Below are 19,388 nucleotides of genomic sequence, written 5' to 3'. Positions count from 1 at the left end.
TTTTAGATAATCTCTAGATTAATCTAAAAGGAATCCCATAAACATGCTGCAGCCGCTTAACTTTAATATACTCGCTGGATGCGATGTTTCTTCCTTTCACCTGCACTGGAAGGCTTCCCTTCCTTGTGAGGTTGTTTACTGCCCTCACTTCTGCATTGCTCTCATAAAGAGCCATCTGGAGGATGGGATTCTTCCTTCTTCTCCCGGGTTTTCTTCTGGAAACGAGGATCTAAGTGTTCCAAGAAGCCTTTCACTTTCCTGATGTTTCTCCTTTTTCTTCTTTTTGTTACGCTTGCGATTGGCATTGTCAAAGTGGAGCGCAGAGAAATACAAATCATAAAGTCTGAAAGAAACATGCAAGTTAAAAAGAGAAAAAAAGATGTGGCACTTGTTGCATACAGGAAACTTTATTTATTTTACCACAGGCGATGATTTGCCGCATGTCAGCTATTTTGTGGTACTTTGTGCACATGTAACTTCCTTTAGATGCAGCAAACTTAAGCCCTCAGATTGAAGGACCATAGGTCCTGGTTGGTACACAGATCATTAACAATGGTTAGCTCTGGAATATGTGCAAGTAAAAAAAAAAAATATTTTAACCTAATCCAGAATGGTGTGCAGATGTGATTCGAACTACGTGGTCCAAAGCTAGTGCTCTGACACAATTCAGCAATACCTTTCCTGTCTTCACTGATCAACCTAATGATCCCCAGTCATGATCCCCAGCCAGATTATGCTATCTAAATAACTCAGAAACTATGAAAAAAAAAACAAAACATGAGAAGCACCCAGAAAAGAATTAGGAAAAAAAATGCTGATTAGGCTGGAATCCCTGCTTACTTGGAATCCTTCTCTCCCTGTTTATCTTCAGACTTCTTTTTCTTCTAGAACTTCTTATATTTTTTCATGTTTTCACCACCTAAAACCTCCTTTTCTACCTTTCTGCGTTGCCTTTCTATTTCACTTTCACTACCTTCTGCACGAGTATATTGTCTTTTTCTGTTTCCTTCTTTTGCCTTTTTCTGGCGACAGTTCTCCAAATGAGCTGACACAGGTGGAAGTGCATGTCTCTCACGCGAATGTTTTCCAGAATGTTGCTGAGCTACTGAGCAACGATGTGAGTCTGCTCTGGGTGTGCTAAAGTGATGTACATCTTCCTCTCTCAAGAGGGAACCGTGAGGCCATCTGCTTTTGTAATGATAACGCTTATGTGACCTGCTGGAGTAAGTCTGAGTCAATTTGTCAAAGTCTTTATCACCGTGAGAGAACTTTCTCTCTCTACTGTCTCCTGCTGCATGAGGTGAATAGTAATCCTTGTAATAGCTACATTTTTCCCATTTCCGTGGTTCATCTTGATAGTATCTTTCTCTGCTCCAACTTCTTTCCCCTTTGGAATGGTAATATCTAGCGCTATCTTGTTCTGATCTTCCTCTGCTTCGAGATCTGTACTTTGAATATTTTACTGGTCTTCTGCCATTATCAGGGCTGTTCCTTTCACTATGGGAAGATCTGTACCTGCTTCCCTCCCAATACTCCTGCTTGTGACGCTTTTGCTTAACAACTTCCACACTCCGAGAGCACCTTCTCTTGCTGGAATGACCATCTTTTTGACTCTCCTTCTCTTCAGTAGGAGAATGTTCCCTCTTTCTCTGGTAACGCTCTTTGTCAGATTTTTTAGTCTCGTCCTTTGTATCTTGGCATCTATCTGTAACAGCTAAGGAGGAAAGGTTTTTAGAACTACATTCACTGTCAGACTTTAGAGGGGAAGTTTGCCGCAATTTCTCACCAGTCTCAGAAGACTCTTTGATGTAGAAAACATTTTCTTCTGAAATCAGTTCATGTTCTTTTGATCTTTTTGGTTTCTCCTTGTCTCCACGGTCATCACATTGGTACTGTTCAAGGTATTCATCATTCTCAGTAGATTTCGGAGGTCCCGGGACACTGCACAAAATAAAAACACGTTTCCGTCTCCCTCCACCTGCTGCTCTGAGAAAAAAGGGGTGGGGGCGACGGGGGAACAGCCAATGTTTCTCCAGATAATGGAGAAAAATGGAAAAACATTCTATGAAGAAACACAAGTTCTCCGCGAGGCACCAGCCTGCATCAGAGTGCTATGCACAGTGTCGATCATTAGTTCTGTTCGCAACACTGGCCATACAGTACGGAATTCTACTGATTTAAATCCTTCCATTAAATAGTATTAGTAGACAGATAAAACCGCAATGAACTTCCATAAAATCTTGTCTTAATCAGACTGTGCTCATTTTACCTTCTTTCCTCTGACAAGCTGTTCAGCTGGCTGGCCGTGAGGGATTCCATGATGACTTCTCGAGGGACTGGAGGCATAGCTCCAGGCATCTGCAACTAAAACGCACAAGTCAGCAGACAGAAAAAATACCATTTGTGCTGAGGACTAGTCTTCTCAGAATTTCTACATTAAATGCTAAGCAAGATCGCTTTGTGTTGTATGCATTATCTACACTTCAAAGATAACGCCAACTCACCTCCCAAAATCTACTTTATGAAACTTAAGAATTTTTATCTCAGCTCAGCTTAAGCTGACAAGTTCTAATGTCAGCTCAGCTCTGCAAATTCTAATGGCATAATATCACAAAGGGTTACGATCAAATTTGTGCTGTGTTTTCTCAGCATTTCGCCTGAATTAGGAACATGATAAACACTCCCGAATACATCGTGGGTGAGAAATTCTCGATGGAGCAAACTACTATGTTTCAAGCAATCCGTTTGTTTTAGAAACGAACATCTCACAAGGTTTAACAGGTTCAACTTGGCAAGTGGAATCATCAAGTTTCAGTCCGTTTTCTTTAGATTCATGAACTAAACTAATAGCACCATTCAGTGAATCAGTGTTTGGCAGCTCATGCTGGGATCTTCCTTCATCAGCATTCTGACAGGAAGAATGGGAATTCTGCGATGTACGGACTACCTTTCCAACCAAAATTCCACATTGCATTGCAATTCCTTTTAAATAAGCCCTTTGACTCCTCCTCAGATTTTCCTGAAGATTCTGCACCGTAAGGGACTGTGTTATCAGAGCTGAGTTTAGGATTTCCATTCACCTTTGGCTCCACAAAAATTTCAGCAGAAACTCTTTTTTTTTTTGTATTTGTATTTGCTTCATTTGCTTTACCGAATTTGTGATTGTGGATGAAGGAACAGCCTTGTAGAGATCTTCATCCTCCACAGCACTGCTAAGACAGTCAGGCTGTGACACAGTCTGACGAGCAGGCAATTTATTGTGAATACTGATGGTGATCTTCTGGTTTTTTGACCAGAAAATCATTGGTGGTGCTGAAGATGGCCTTTTTCGGGTGACACCAGTGGTATTTGCATCCTCTTTTATGGATCCATTTCCATTTAAACGACTTGAATTCTGTATTTAAAAAGAAGAAATTGCAAGACGGGTTAATGCAAACACTCCATTTAACATTTTTAAACATGTCATTCTCCTACTAAGTATTTCTACAAATGGTCTTAACACCTAAAAAGCAAAAAACACTGCCCTTAAAAGATAAATGCAAGTCCCATAAGTGTATTTAATTCCTGCTTTTGGTTTACTGCATATTGATATCAAATTAACATCATTTTTGAAAACCATCCAAACAACTTAACATTACCTAAAGCTATTCCCAAATATATTTAGTTTCCCCTTTAAACATACCCCAAAAAGCCTGGAATAATTGTTCTGGTGCTCAGGAATAAGACAATTTGGTTTCCCTGTCTTAGCTAAAGTGACGTCGATAGGAAAAACAAGTCCTCTTTTAAATGATTCGAGGATTAGTACACTCTACTTAAATTGTCAAAGAGCGTAGCTCTCTGTGCTTTACAAAGCTGTCTAGGAGGTATAAACAGTGGAGTTGCATGGCTGCGCAATTCAGCAGTAACCACTGTTTGAATGACTCTGGCTGTAGCATGAGGGCTGTGAAGACAGCTGCAGCGTGGGAAGGAAAACAAAACAAAGATGCCAAAAACCAAACAAAAAACCCCACACCAAACCCCAAACCCACTGTCCGTTTGGTGCCATTATCTGCCCTCCCGCTTCCCTAAATTACCTTAATCATATGAGGAGGAAGTCGTGGTCCCAGAAATCCAGCCTGCTTACTGTTAGCCTCCCAGGGGGCTAATGAACCAGGGGGGAATGAACAGGGATAAGATGGTGCTGCTAAGTAAAAAGCACGTTCTCCGAGCGTCAAATCATAGCGCCTTCAGAAAAGAGCAGTGATCTCAGTTTAGTTTTTCTTTCGGCCTACTCTTGGATTAAATCCCATCTTACAATTTTATAGGAACAGTTCATACAACATGGAAGCCTTCTCTACAGAAGACTTAGCCAAGACTACAAACTGAAAAGTAGGTAACAGTCTTCCTACTATGACTATCACTTTCAGAGCAATAATTCATTCTTACACCACAGATGGCCTTCATTTCTCTCCTTCTCTAAATTAGCCAGCTACAGATAACACATATACAGCAATTTACACAAGTGCTGCAGTTTAAGGCCAAGCAACAAAAGATAATAAATGACAGAGAATTTCAGGTTAGACAGAACTGAATTAGAGAAATAATCATCTTTTCCTGGGAGAGAAAGAAAAACACTTGCAAAAAGAAAAGTATCAATAACAGGAGAGTAAATCTCTTCTGAACACATTTGAATACTTGTTATTACCTGATATAAAAAAGTAAGTAAGCTTGCTGACCAAGAACTCTTTTAATGTCAGTACGGACTACTTTTGCATCATTCATCTGATACCAAAGTCCATTACCAGCCTGCAAATAAAGACAACGATATCTATAGATGAATTGCATGTTTTCCAAATGAAATCACAGATAGCAATAAAATACACACGTGTCAAATAAACATATAATGAAATCTTTTTCCCTAGAAACAGTACTACTAGTAACACTTGAACTGGTTTGCCAGCACAACCTTTACCCTGTTAGAAATGATGCTGACTTCTACCTTTATGTAGCATACATAGTGTCCTGAGCGACAGTTGATACCATGATGCACCAGCACCGCATATAAGGCATAGATGAGTGGTTCTCCACTTGATTGAGACATGTAGGCTCGGAGGTCCAAATACTCAGGATATTTTACCTCCTAAAGAGAGACCAAGAAGATAGAAAAATTATATCAGAGTACTTCGCGGACTAGCCAGAGAAAAACACTTCCAAAAAACAGAGACTGGAATTATATGAATATATCTCTTGATTCACTAAAAATAAGTCTTCCCATAAGCAACGTTTAATACTAGAAGTTGCAGACAACTGTTTTCTGATGAATTAGCCTTCTCAGAGGAAAGTATATGCTTCTTGTCAAGCAGGAACTTTACTGATATTAAGAGAAAGAATAAGCCATAGTCGTTAGTCTACAATTATTGTCTGAAAATATTAACAACTTTCAGCTTTGGGGGATGTCCCATTACATGATGACAAAGTTGCATTACAGCGGGAAATATACCTTGTTGATCTTTCCACCTGTGAAATCTGCAAATCTTTTCAGTGATATTGTGAGAACGTTGGAAGAACGGTGTATGGTAAATCTCTTGGATGCAGGAACCATCTTTTTACACCTTAAAAACAAGCAGAGACAAGTGTTTGAAAGCATCATCTTTTTTGCCCCCAAAACAAACTCGTTTTAATGTCTCATGCATGCTTATGCTATTTGAATGATATTTACTTGCATCATATGTTTGGTTTTTTCTTTTCATAAACCCATGCACTGCATGTCACGTTTGTTAATACAGAGAAGAAGGTAAGTTTTACCAGCAACTCAGAGCATAGCGGGAACAGGAATCTCTCACGAAAGCGTATTACCAGGGAGTTATAAAATATAAACAAAAAATAGTAAAAATGAGTTATATATAAGACTAATAACAGTTATCAGCAATGGAAAAAGTACTGTACATGTGCAAGGCCTTTCCTTTTAAACTCACAAAAAGACGGAAAATTCTGGCTTTAAGTGTGACTGAACCGATCACACCTCAAAGAGCACATTAAGGAAGGACCATGCAATTCAGATGTGAGGTGCTATTACAGTTCTTTCTCTTCCTCAGACATCAGTTATGAGAATCCTGAATACGCTGCATGTTGCTTTCTAGGATCCGCAGGCCAAGACGAACCTGGGATTAAATTGCTTTAATAACCTATTGGACACTCTTGATTCGACACCCTAATTTCCTTAGTATCCAACAACAAGAAGTGGATACTGCATTTTTCATTTAGAGGGGTCAGGCATGAATTCTACAGAACTGAGCCGGGCACTCTGTGCTTTTCTGAGGGGATGTTTGACTAACAGCTTGTTTTGCCAAACCATCTTATGCAAATGTTCAATTGTTTCTCACATACGTAGAAACATCTTACATATTGATCAGCACAGAGAGCGCCTGAACTCAACAGGCTTTCCCTGTGCACGGGTTAGGCTTAAGGGAGCTCATTTCGGACATTAGTCCACATCGACAGGTTTCACAGTTCAAGAGCTGTGCAAGACGCTGTTTAGTGAGCCAGCACAGGCTGCTAACATTCATTACCACAGAGCCAGCTCACATTCCCTGACACTCAATCTAACTTTGTTTCACAGTGAACGCTAGGACCTGCAGGAACCTGCTGCTGCCTTCCAATCCAAATCATTCTCCATAGCTCCTTGCTTCAGCTCACCACTACTAGAAAATGAAGCAACAACAACAACAACAACAAAGCTGCGTCTCCTTATTTCTAAATGAAGTTAAAGGATAACTTACGCTCTAAGTCATGCAATATATAAAACTAATATCTAGTATTAAGACATAATTAGTAATGATCTCACTCGCTACATTTATAGCAATTCTCTCCATCCAGCTCTTCAGGTTTCACAAATAGTTCTAGAGCTCTGGTAACAGATGAAACCGCCTAGAGGAGCGAGAGAGAAGAGCGTAAAGTCACTGTAAATTCAAAATTCCAGAGACGCACTAGGAGTTTATAAGAGAACCTGACTAACACATACTTAAGCGATCTACTATGAGCACTGTCAAGAAGGAGGCAGAAAGAGCATGCTCAGCGTTTACCTCACCTGGAAGTCATTCTACTTTGAAACAAATCATTTTCCAGTAACGCAGACAGCATCTATAGTGTGCTTTGTCATCAATACTGGCAACAAATCCAACAGTCTAACAATTAGACGTATATTGAGGTAGAACAACAAAGAAGTGTGACAGTATTATACTTTGCGCAGCAATAAAATTCTTTCCCCTTAAACCCAATGCAGACGTGGAGACTATTTACAGGGGTTCCACAGAAGGACAAAGTCCAATCCACTTTCTAACCACCACCAAGCTCTTATATTTTAACATTGTACGTGGTTTGGTTTTTTAAGTTAAACAAGTTTAATTTAGAAAGTTATACATGTACTTAAACATCATGAATTATATTTACAAAACCTCCTACCTTTACATCCAAAGTGATATCAAGAAATGCCTCATACGTATCCGAAACTGCTTTGCAATTCAAGCACTTCACTGGAAGCAAAATATAAATGCTTAACAACACGTGAAGGAGACTAACTGTCCACATTCAAGTTGTCGATAGATACTACTTCAGACAAACTACAGACTGCTTTACTACCGACAAAAGACACAGATCAGTTCTAAGGACAGGAATATTTTTAAAAGTACCTCTTGATCTTAGAAATCCTCCAAATATTTGATGAATGATGGTGGTAGCTTGAGAAGATCTGTCCAATCTGGAAATAAATTATAATCAGACCTCAGAAGATTTAAGGCACACAGTTAACTCTTCAAAGAGTTTTATGAAAACCAAGGATGACCTAGACTTTCAGTTTTGATAGTAAATAAAGGCCTAAAAGGTGCTAGAGAACGTATAAAAGTGAATTTGTTTATGCTTACTTGGTGCTTCCATTCAAGCACGCTTCCTGCATAGCATCAACAGTATAGCGCAAGAACTCGTGTGCGTCTTCTTGACTGCCAAAACGGAAATGTTGTCCTATTCCTAAATAAGAAGATGATAGTATTCACCTCATTTAAAAATGAAGTAATTCTCCTGTTTCTAAAATCTCTCTTCTTTACAGTGTTAAAACCATTTATACACATCAAATAATTATTTGAAGATTACAAGATGCTGAAAAAGAAACACATCTGAAGCCACTTACGACTGAGATTATTGATAACACGCGTAGGCTCGATGGCATCAACAGTGCAACGCAGGGCCTGGTTAATGTGAGTCTCCATCGTGCACATCATGCAAAAATCTTGTTCACGACCTGAAGAGTGAAAGAAGAAAGCATCCCAGTCTAGCGAAACAGACATAACTACAAACAAACATATAAGTAACATTTAAACTATAGATACAATATCCACTCTCCTTGTCCCAACAGTCTCCTAACATTTCATTTCACACAACTTTATAGAATAAAAATATCCATTAAGCCTGTATTCAAGTGCATTTTGTGATGAGAAATCTAAAAGACTACTGCAAAGTCACGTTTGTAAAGGCTGACAGGAATGTGAACTCCACAGGTTGCAAAATGTATGAGGAAAGAATATTTGACCTTGATGATACAGCATTAAGAGAACGTGGGTTATTTTCAGCACAGTGCTGTCAGGTGAGCTTCATGATACAGAGCTACGAGTCCTTTGGGAGAAAGGAAAAATTACAGTAATGTATGTAATAGTACTTCTGCCCTCCTTTTTTCAACAGGATTCTCAACTGAAACGATTTCTATATACAGGAAGAAAACAGTTAAATTTCTAGGTATCGATACAAAGATACCAGCCTAAAAAGCATACAGGTTTAGTACAACATTTACTTTATAGTACAACATTTTATTTAGGACAAAATCAGTCTAGATTTTAATACAGTCCCACAAAAATATCTAGTCGTGTTCATAACAGCTCATATTGCTTTCTAGGTTTTTTTTTTTTGTTTTTTTTTTTTTAATTGGTTCAACAACGAACAGACCATTTATTGTAGTGCATTATGGAACCTCGGCTGTGCAGACTAAAGACCTATGATGCCAACATCCTAAATTTTATTGCCTTTCTAGCAGCAGGAAGCCCAAATAGCCCAAATGCCAAATGTTCATTAAATGCATTACTGTCCAATGCACTTCATTATTCCCATGAAGCAAGAAAAGATCCTTTTAAAAAAACAAACAAACAAACAAACAAAAAAAACACATGGTGCATTAAACGCACTCCATATGCTATTCCGAGCCCACTGCTAATACAATGCTCAAAGCCAGCGTCTACAGGTAAAATCAGACAAGTAAGTTTGTCTCACAGAATCACTGCTGTTCTTTCACCTTCACAGCTATCCAACAGATTTAAAATACTGTTAGAAAGTACTCACATGACTGGCTGTGCTCAAGAGAAAGCATGTAATTGGCAAGTGGGGGGGTGTAGATCAAACACTGTAGAGTAGCATTAAGAAAACACGTGTTGCCAAGATTGTACAGGCCAACTCCAACACTTTGTGTTTCTTGCCAATCCATACGTATCTTCTCAGGTGGAAAAAGAATCCTTTGTGGCGGAGCAATTCCATCATTAACAACTGCAAGAAAGTTATATTTAAAAAGAGATTTTGTTTGTTTGTTTCTAAGAAAGGTATTAAGTGTATATAGGTATAGTGAATATATAAAGTATATATAGGCATAGTAAAAATACTATTCTGCGGGAGCACCTAGAGGAACTAGCTACAATCCAAAACAGAAAAACTTATTGCAGACACCTTTAATACCGCCATCTTCAAATTGGCTGGTCAACACAACGTTTTGGGAAAAAAAAGTTTAGTCAACCATTTTAATTTCTTCCTTATTATATGCTTTTTTCCTTATTATAACTTCAACCACAAACTTAGACTTGAAATTATATGGTAATAAATGCAAGGACAATGTAAAAACAAATAACTAGGAATGACGGTACCCCTACAAATATCAGATCTTTTCCTGAGCAATCTTAACATTCAAAAACCTGTGAATAATGGAACCTGTGAATAGCAACAATCAAACACTTTTCTTTGCAAAACAGAAAAGATATGGATGAATCAGTGCATTACAAAATGCTCCCCATATTTCTCTGTCGACTGTAAATATATCAAAATTAATTTCTGTAACGTCAGTCACTTCAGTTGCCTTAGGAGAATCGCTTTGGAAGTCTTTATTCACAGTAGTCCCGTTCTCTATCAGTGCAACAAGTAAGAACTGCACTTTCTACTTTTGTTTTGAAGAAAACGGAGGCAGGATAAAGCGCACACTTACTTAGATCTCTTTGGGCAAAAGGCTTAGATTTTTCAGAGGATCTACAATAAATAGCACCTCCACATCCTTGTGTTAGCGTTCATGAAAACACATAATCCACAAAGTGATTATATGAAGGTGCTTTATTAGGCGCCGGAAGTTAGGGGCATGCCTGCCCAAATCTAACTTCGTCTGATTTGTTCTCTTAGTTCTCTTTTATCTCCTAAGATACTACATATGCATTAGGTTTCACAACTCATCTATGCATATTCATTTCCTAGCTCCACCTAGCCTCGCTTCGTATGCTAATTATCTTATCAGTCCTTCTGCGCTTGCGTATCACTCTCTGCTGGTCGTCCGGGTGATCGTCGGGATGAAGTAAGATGTCTTCATCAGAGTTGAACTTTTTAACCTTTCCTTTTCACGCATGCTCTCTGAGCCCTTGGTCTCAGTCCAAACCGCAAGGTTGGTTTGACCCAGTTCCCAGAGTCCAAGAAGCCCCAGTTATCTAGATGTCTTGCAAATTGAGCATTCTTTTAATCCTCCTTACTCCTCATCATGAATTGGTGCATTCTCATGTTACCCTTGCACATATATTTTGTATCTTCCAAGCGCAGCCTCGGAACAGTACATCGCAAATGTAACATACTAAACAATATTGTATTATTTCTTCTTCTATTACTAACATTTCCCCCCTTTGAAAGCATTTCACTCCTTTCGAGGAGGGCAAATGCTTTCACTAACTAACTAAAATATTTTACAGTCAGTGCTCACCAATAATATAATCATGGAAAATTACATCATTAAGAATCAAGGAAATTACAAAGATTAGGATTGTCACAACATTTCATAAGTCCACCACTTCTGCTTTATGTTACGTTCACCCTTCTGCTTGGGTTCACTTGATCTGAAACTGATCTTGTCTATTCGGTTTTCATTCCATTTCACCTCCTGGGTTCCTCAGATTCTTTCTCTGAAATCCAAAGTTGTTAGATGCCGGTGGAGGATATTGAGGATGTGGTTCCATTTGCTGAGCAATAGTTTGCATCACTGTCCGGTTCCAGGTTGTCTTCCTTAGAATCAGACTTTTCAGCATTATAAATGTTAACCAAATTAGTACCCCTACAATCACCAATATAATTATTGTCTCCAGTAAGGACTTAACCCAATTACTAATATTCCATCCACTAAAAATTTTATCCAACCAGCTTGTTGTCATATCTTTCTCTTCCTGTTCTGCATCTTGTTCCACTCGAGCCAGTTGTTCTATGACATGTTCTACATCAATAGTCACATTTGAAATGTGGATGCAGCAATGATCAATATGATCTTTTAGAAATCCACATACTCCATGTTCCTTTAATAACAGTGTATCTAATGCCAATCGATTTTGTAGCACCATTTTAGTTGTAGATTGTAGTTGGATATTAAGGTCTCTAAAGCCTTCTTTCGTGGCTCTCGTGCCTACTCACTTGTCCTGTAAGTTTATAAATCATTTCCCTATTTCGATAAGTAGCTACCTGTGCAAATAGAGATTCTAACGCCCAACTGAATTTTACTCCATCCGAGGGTTCATGCCATATATCTTCATCTGCCCCTTCTTCTAAACTTCTTTTTGCCCTACTAATTTGTAGGGTTTCCAACTTTCCCTTAAAAGGAGACTTTTTCCATATTGGACGCAGTGTGGGGAGGGAGTACTAGAGTTATTTCTTTTACTTCCCCATCTATCGGCGGGTGTGTAGTCCAAGTTCCATTACTGGCTGCCCATACAAATTGTCCTGGACTTTTTATGGTACTATAGCTACAATCCACTGCGACTTGACTACCCTGGCTATTTCTTTCCGAATTGTACTTAATTCCTCGGCAAGCACATCCTGCCCTAAGAGCTATCAATACCGGAAGTAAGTGCTTGATATCTTCATTATTACTGTCGCAAGTATATTTCTTCTCACAAGTCCACCAAGCTACCTTTGTTGACTCTTGTCTACCACTACTGTCAACCTGGCTTACTGTATAAAACTGATCAGTTCCATTCTGCTTCCCCTGCCATTTAATACACCATGATGTATTCCCTCCATACTGGAATTTCTGCAATAAACTTACTGTCCAATCACTATCCCACCCTTTCATTCCTTTTGGCTTATTTTTCTCTTGACATTCCCAAACAATCTTTTCTCTAACTCCTTCTACTACACGTAGTTCATCGTAATAACACTGTCCCACATTCTTAAATCTGCCTATTGTTATGAAATGGTAGTTCTTCTTTTCACATTCAGACCTTGATGTTGGGGGGCTCAGTTTCCTATAGTATTGTGTAACATTTATCCTCTCTAAAACTTTCACTTCTTTACATTGAATTGTTCCATTTCCTTTTACTTGGGGCAGTGGGGAGGTTATTATACCCCACTCAAGCGGGTCCCCTGTTGCTTTTGGAATGGGCAAACAAGCAGTAATTCTATCAGTTCCTTTCATTATGGCAAAATCTTTAATCAATCCTACCAGTAAATTCTCTGATGGTTGCCTGTGTGGGATCTGTACCACTTGTGTCCATGGTACCTGGCCCTCTCTTTTTCTTCTAGATCCTTTTCAGTGGGCTACCAATATTCCTTTATCCAATTTCGGATATACCAATATCTCTCTTATCCCGTAATCTGTGCTATTTTCATGTGTTACCACGCACCGGCAATTTCCTTTGTTGACTTTAGTAACACTAAACAGGGTTAAGGTGGTAGCTCCTCTCAGTTGTTGGCCCAATTCTATGGTTATACTTACGTACGCCTTCCCCTCCCATCCAGCCTTCAATCCTGTATTGTCCCTGGTTGTGTCTACGTATATTTCCTGGCTCTGTCCGGAGTCATTTATTTTTTCCCAGACCACCTGTAGAGAGCTAATTGTTATTGGTTTATCGTTGTGCATTCCACATTCCAAAGTAACATTTTCTCCTTTGAATATTTCCTCTTTCTTATATTTTTCTGGTATTTCTAGGAACCCAATTACAAGGTATTTACACAAAACAATTACTGTTATCGTTACTGTTGTTAAGAACCCCAACATTGTATGGTTATACGCGCTTCATCTGTAGTTTTATATCTCCGATTGCTCGCACTGACCAAAATTCGGGAACCTTTTTCACCCGAGTATAATGAATCCAAGCATCCACCCCTTCTACCTTTACAGCTGTAAAAGTAGTCAATAATACTTGATAAGGTCCGGCCCACTGTTCTCTCAGGGGTTCTTCATTCCAGTTTTTAATGTACACTTGGTCACCTGGCTGAATGTCGTGGACAGGATTTTCCAGTGCCAACGGTCGGTTCCACACCAGAACACTTCGAAGTTGAGCTAAAGTTTTACCAAGAGACAATACATAATTATAAACATCCTGGTTCCCTGTTATATGCATATTAGGATTTGGTTCTGGGGATTCATAAGGCTTTCCATACGTAATCTCATATGGGCTTACTGACATTCCACTCCTTGGCTTTATCCTTATTCTCAGTAAAGCTATAGGGAAAGCTTGTGGCCATTGTATTTTGGCTTCCTGGCAGATTTTACTGATCTGTCCCTTTAGAGTTTGGTTCATCCTTTCTACCTGTCCACTAGATTGGGGTCTCCATGCAGTATGTAAATTCCAAGAAATTCCTAATAGCCGACTTACGTCTTTAACCACAGATGAAACAAAGTGCGGCCCCCTATCCGAGGATATTCCTAATGGTACCCCAAACCTCGGAATGATTTCCCGCAGTAACCATTTTACTGTCTCTTTAGCTTGATTGGTGCGACAGGGAAGGGCTTCTGGCCATCTGAAAAAGGTGTCAACCCCTACTAACAAATACCTACATCCCCTAGTCCTAGGTAACTCTACAAAATCAACTTGCCAGTAATCTCCTGGTTCTATTCCTACTCTAACTCTTCCCATTTCAGCATGTTTTCTTGCTACTGGATTATTTTTCAGACAAATCTCACACTTTGACATTACTGATTTTGCCATTGTTAACATATGTGTAGAGATAATGCTACGTTTTAAAATGTTACCATTGCCTCTGCACCCCAGTGACACTCATTATGTCTTGTCTGAAGTATTTCTCGCATCACCAAGGGGGGTATTACTACCTGGCCCGTAGCGGTTACATACCGTCCATCAGAGTTCTTTCGGGCCTTTAGGAGATTTGCTAATTTCTCATCCTCTGGTGAATATCTTGGTTCCTTGGGAAGATTAAGACAAGTGGGGCCTACCTTGAGTGGTACCAAAGCCATTACATTCCACACCTCCCGAGCAATTTGTCGAGCTGCTCGATCTGCCAGCCGACTCCCTTCTGATATTTTCAAGGTTCCTCCTTGATGAGCTTTACAGTGCATAATAGCCACTTGTTTTGGTTTTTGTACCGCATTTATCAAATTTAACACCTCCTCTTGATATCTTATATTGGCTCCTTGTGAGGACAACAGCCCTCTTTCTTTCCATAATGCTCCATGAACACGGACTACTCCAAAAGCATACTTTGAATCTGTCCAAATATTTACCATCTTTCCTTCACTCAGTTCCAGTGCTCGAGGTAGGGCTATCAGTTCTGCTCGCTGTGTTAATGTTTCAGGTGGTAAAGGTTTTGCTTCGATCACTGTCTTCAGGGTTGTTACTGCATACCCTGCATATCGTGTTCCATTCTCCACAAAACTACTACCATCAGTAAAAAGTTCCCAGTCATACCTTTCAAGGGGTACATCCTTCAAATCCTCGCAGCTGGCATGGGTATGTTCAATTATTTCCACACAATTGTGTTCCAACAGTCCTTCTTCTGGAACAGTTCCTAGAAATACTGCTGAATTTAACAGGTTAGTTGCTTTCAAGGTTACGTCATCTTGTTCAGTTAGTATTGCCTGATATTTCATCATTCGGCTGGGTGATAGCCAGTGGCCCCCCTTTTGTTCTAAAACAGTTGTTACCGTATGTGGTACAAAAACTTCAATATATTTTCCCATTTGAAGGCAAATAATTTTCTACTATCTTTATCAAGAGGTATGCAAAAGAAGGCATCCTTTAAATCTATCACAGTAAACCATTTATATATCTCTCTCACAGATGTTAACAATGTGTAAGGATTAGCCACTACCGGGTGAATGTCCTTTGTTATTTCATTTGTTGCTCTAAGATCTTGTACCAATCTATACTCACCATTCGGCTTCCTTACTGGAAAAATTGGAGTATTGTATTCCGATTTACATTCTTCCAGAATCTGATGTTTGAGAAATTTGTCAATAATTTTCACTGTCCCCTGCCTAGCTTCTATCTTAAGTGGATATTGTTTGATTCAAACAGGTTTGGCTCCTTCCTTTAATTCCACCTTTACCGGTTGTGCCAGTTTCGACTTCCCTGATATATCTGTTTCCCATACTGTTGGTATAACTGCATTTTCTCCTTCTCTTGGAATATTAACAAAGGGTTTATCTTTGATCATTAGGATTTGTCCTACTTTGGACTCAGGTACCTTCATTATTAATTCTCCATCCTCAAAGGTTATTGTTGCATCTAATTTAGCTAATAGATCCCGTCCCAAGAGTGGCATCGGGCATTCTGGTACATACAAGAATTCATGGGTTAGTTCCTTACCCCCAAAACGCAAATCAAGGGGTTGTAAGAATGGCCGTTCCTCCTCCTTCCCTGTGGCTCCAACTATTGTAGTTGTCTTAGTTCCCAGTCGTCCTTTTAAACTATTTAACACTGAATATGTTGCTCCTATTACATTTACAGACTAATTAACACAGAGAAAGAAGCTCCTGTAACCACCAACAACAAAAAATTCAAGCCTCTCTCTTCGTTTCCTAGCTTTATTTCAACTAGTGGACCTGCTAGGGTAGATGCCCCAGGTCCCCGTCATTTCTGACTGTTGTAAGTTTATCCTGCAGCCTAAGACAAATTCTTTCTGATATCAGGGGCCGATTGCCCTAGAAAGAGGCTAGCCAATTGCCTCTGTTTGTTTTCTGAAGCCAGGTCCAAATTTTCTGTCTTTTTTTTTTTTTTTTTTCCATTGCATTTCAAAGTTGGTCCAAAATTTCAAAAATTCCATAGGTTTTCTTTTGGACCTTGTTGGAACAGATTCTCAATTCCCAATTTAACCAGATTTTGGTATTTACATAATTTCCGGGGTGGTAAGGGTCTCGGGGGGGGGGGGGGGGGAAGGGGTCGGTCAGGGGAATGCAATGGTTGAAAGTTCCCTGAGCGGTCCCATTGGCAATCTGAGCTCACACAGGAACTCAGGTTGTTTTAAGAGTTAGCTGCTTTTCTGTTTCCATGACAACTCTCTCCCGGACCCATCATGGTCCCTCCGCCCCAGAGGGCTCACACCGCGATTTTGAGATCTCAGCCTCGGGTTGAGGCGGAACTATTAACATTCCTACATCCTCTTCCCCTGCTCATTCAACTTCAAACAGCTCTGTTAAATACTACATGCCACACAGCCTTTAACACCTTCAACAACCCTTTTAACACTTCCTTTATCTTCCTCCAGCCTGTACTTTTCTAATGCCAACACCAAAGGCTCAGTCAGGGACCAACTTAATTCCATACCTTTTCCCTCCAAGATGCTGAAACAACATATCAGTATACAACATTTCATCCTATTTTCCTTCTCTCCTCAAAAACAACATTAATTGCAAGACACTGTTATAGTCGATTGATCCATAAAGTGGCCATTTAGTTTATACAGTGGCCACAATTGATTGCAATACTTAGTGGAAATCCTCTTGCTTTCCGCGCCCCCCCCCACTCCCCCTTCCGACAATATCCTTGCAATGTGCCAATATACACCCAAGGAGGCTTTCTTTAAAACGTCTTTGTTTTGGATATTACCCATTTCCTTGATTTTCCATTCCCTTTTATTTATTTATATTAATTACTGTCCCTTGTTTCAATTTCCACGCAAACCTTTTTATTGCAGGTTTTTACTATGTTTTCCTAGTCTTCTCAAATGTCCCAATTCTCTGGGATTGAACTCCACATACAAACTTCACTATTTCAGATTATTAATGAGCCCCGTTCCAATCGTAAATCCACAGGACTTCGGAAAAACACCTGAAGCACTCAGCCTTCCGTCTTCTAGACAAACAATACCACCTTTTCCACAAAATTTACATTTCAACAAGGCCGAATTTCAAGCCGAATGCTAATTTTTCTAATGCACTTTGTTAGTAAGCCTACACAAAACAAGGAATCACTCCTGTGTATCCATCAAGACGGGGGTTTAAAAGGGTTTACCGAATTCCCAGGGCTCAGGCCCGAACCACCAAAGAAGTGGCTCTCCGTTCTACCGCTTTGATAATCAGTCAGCCCCCCTCCCCCGATACTTGGGAAACCGACCAAACACCACCGCAAATATACCGAAACTTTTAAACTGTTACTTAGATAATGTTCCCACCTTCCTCCTTGTCACACTCAAAACATTTAAGAACGAAACAGGATTGCAAGATGCACCGCCGGGCCCGTGTATTGGGCACCACCAATCAACATTTGGATAAAGCAGCACTTCTTTTCGGTCTGTCATGCGCTTCGTTCATCTCCGGCCGCTCCCCTCGCGGAGAATACGGAACCGCGGATCAAAACTCCGCACTCGCTTCGCAGCGATGCTGCGTCTCACTCACAACACAATCACGCAATCACACAGAGAGGCCCCTTGCACTCTCGCTCACAAAATAACATTAATTGTAAGATAGTATTGTACTGTAAGGTTCCGTTTTCTGGCCAACTTTCTTGATCTTCTAGTTCATACTGTGGCCACCAAACATTACAGTAATCAACCAGTTTACCCTTTTGTAACTCCTGCCCGAAACACCCCTCCTTCCAGTGTGCTAGTAAACAGCCCAAAGGGGAGGATCGCGGTACCGAAGCATTACCGCCCAGAATACTTTTAAGTTTTTCCATTATCAGCTATAGCTTTTACCGAACCGAACCAGATGCTGAGCCTGCAGCAAAACCAGACCACTGATGCCGAACCTGCAGCGCTTTCGCGACTGTCTGACGGACGGCGCCTAGGCTTACCACGGGAATTCCCTAGCCCAACCGTGCGTGGCTTTCGCCGCGTCTGACCGGCAGGCTCCCAGACCAGATCGGTACCGATTACCAGAAAGCACCTTTTTCTTACCCTTTCAGAGGTACGTTGTGAGCAGCGGGGGTCGGTCGCGGCCGATGGCTCCCCGAGAAACTCCTCGGTGCCGGCTGGAGCGTGATCAGTTCGCGAGCCGCCTCAGCAGTGCCCACGAGGTCCCATCTGGGTCGCCAAAATGTTAGCGTTCATGAAAACACATAATCCACAAAGTGATTATATGAAGGTGCTTTATTAGGCGCCGGAAGTTAGGGGCATGCCTGCCCAAATCTAACTTCGTCTGATTTGTTCTCTTAGTTCTCTTTTATCTCCTAAGATACTACATATGCATTAGGTTTCACAACTCATCTATGCATATTCATTTCTTAGCTCCACCTAGCCTCGCTTCGTATGCTAATTATCTTATCAGTCCTTCTGCGCTTGCGTATCACTCTCTGGTGGTCGTCCGGGTGGTCGTCGGGATGAAGTAAGATGTCTTCATCAGAGTTGAACTTTTTAACCTTTCCTTTTCACGCATGCTCTCTGAGCCCTTGGTCTCAGTCCAAACCGCAAGGTTGGTTTGACCCAGTTCCCAGAGTCCAAGAAGCCCCAGTTATCTAGATGTCTTGCAAATTGAGCATTCTTTTAATCCTCCTTACTCCTCATCATGAATTGGTGCATTCTCATGTTACCCTTGCACATATATTTTGTATCTTCCAAGCGCAGCCTCGGAACAGTACATCGCAAATGTAACATACTAAACAATATTGTATTATTTCTTCTTCTATTACTAACACTATCAGCCTTTACAAACGTGACTTTGCAGTAGTCTTTTAGATTTCTCATCACAAAATGCACTTGAATACAGGCTTAATGGATATTTTTATTCTATAAAGTTGTGTGAAATGAAATGTTAGGAGACTGTTGGGACAAGGAGAGTGGATATTGTATCTATAGTTTAAATGTTACTTATATGTTTGTTTGTAGTTATGTCTGTTTCGCTAGACTGGGATGCTTTCTTCTTTCACTCTTCAGGTCGTGAACAAGATTTTTGCATGATGTGCACGATG

The 19,388-nt window shown here is 40.2% G+C and overlaps 1 protein-coding gene and 1 pseudogene across 3 annotated transcripts; both read right to left on the bottom strand.

Moving 5' to 3' along the window:
- Positions 1-144: 144 nt before the first annotated feature.
- LOC310904785 (ubiquitin carboxyl-terminal hydrolase 42-like) lies at positions 145-12,471 on the bottom strand (annotated as a pseudogene). The gene is made up of 17 exons: positions 12,462-12,471; positions 10,268-10,333; positions 9,361-9,561; positions 8,162-8,272; positions 7,899-8,001; positions 7,668-7,735; positions 7,441-7,511; positions 6,824-6,906; positions 5,480-5,591; positions 4,979-5,119; positions 4,685-4,785; positions 4,074-4,224; positions 2,729-3,394; positions 2,270-2,358; positions 2,095-2,098; positions 841-1,781; positions 145-343 (listed from the first exon to the last, which is right to left on the bottom strand). The product of its transcript is annotated as a ubiquitin carboxyl-terminal hydrolase 42-like (transcript).
- On the bottom strand, positions 10,490-19,121 carry LOC310904711 (uncharacterized protein). 2 transcript variants are annotated; one of them, XM_083849827.1, is made up of 3 exons: positions 14,379-19,121; positions 13,514-13,585; positions 10,490-13,123 (listed from the first exon to the last, which is right to left on the bottom strand). In XM_083849827.1, the coding sequence occupies exons 1-3, from the start codon at positions 15,221-15,223 to the stop codon at positions 13,105-13,107; spliced, it is 936 nt and encodes a 311-aa protein (XP_083705953.1). In that variant the 5' UTR covers positions 15,224-19,121; the 3' UTR covers positions 10,490-13,104. The 2 variants fall into 2 exon arrangements, with proteins under 2 accessions (XP_083705953.1, XP_083705952.1); XM_083849826.1 differs by having other exon boundaries at positions 10,492-13,123; positions 14,480-19,121.
- Positions 19,122-19,388: the final 267 nt, after the last annotated feature.

The sequence above is a fragment of the Anser anser genome, assembly GCF_964211835.1.
Source record: "Anser anser genome assembly, chromosome: 10".
NCBI classification, from domain to species: domain Eukaryota; kingdom Metazoa; phylum Chordata; class Aves; order Anseriformes; family Anatidae; genus Anser; species Anser anser.
This window is presented reverse-complemented; position numbering and strand designations above follow the sequence as displayed.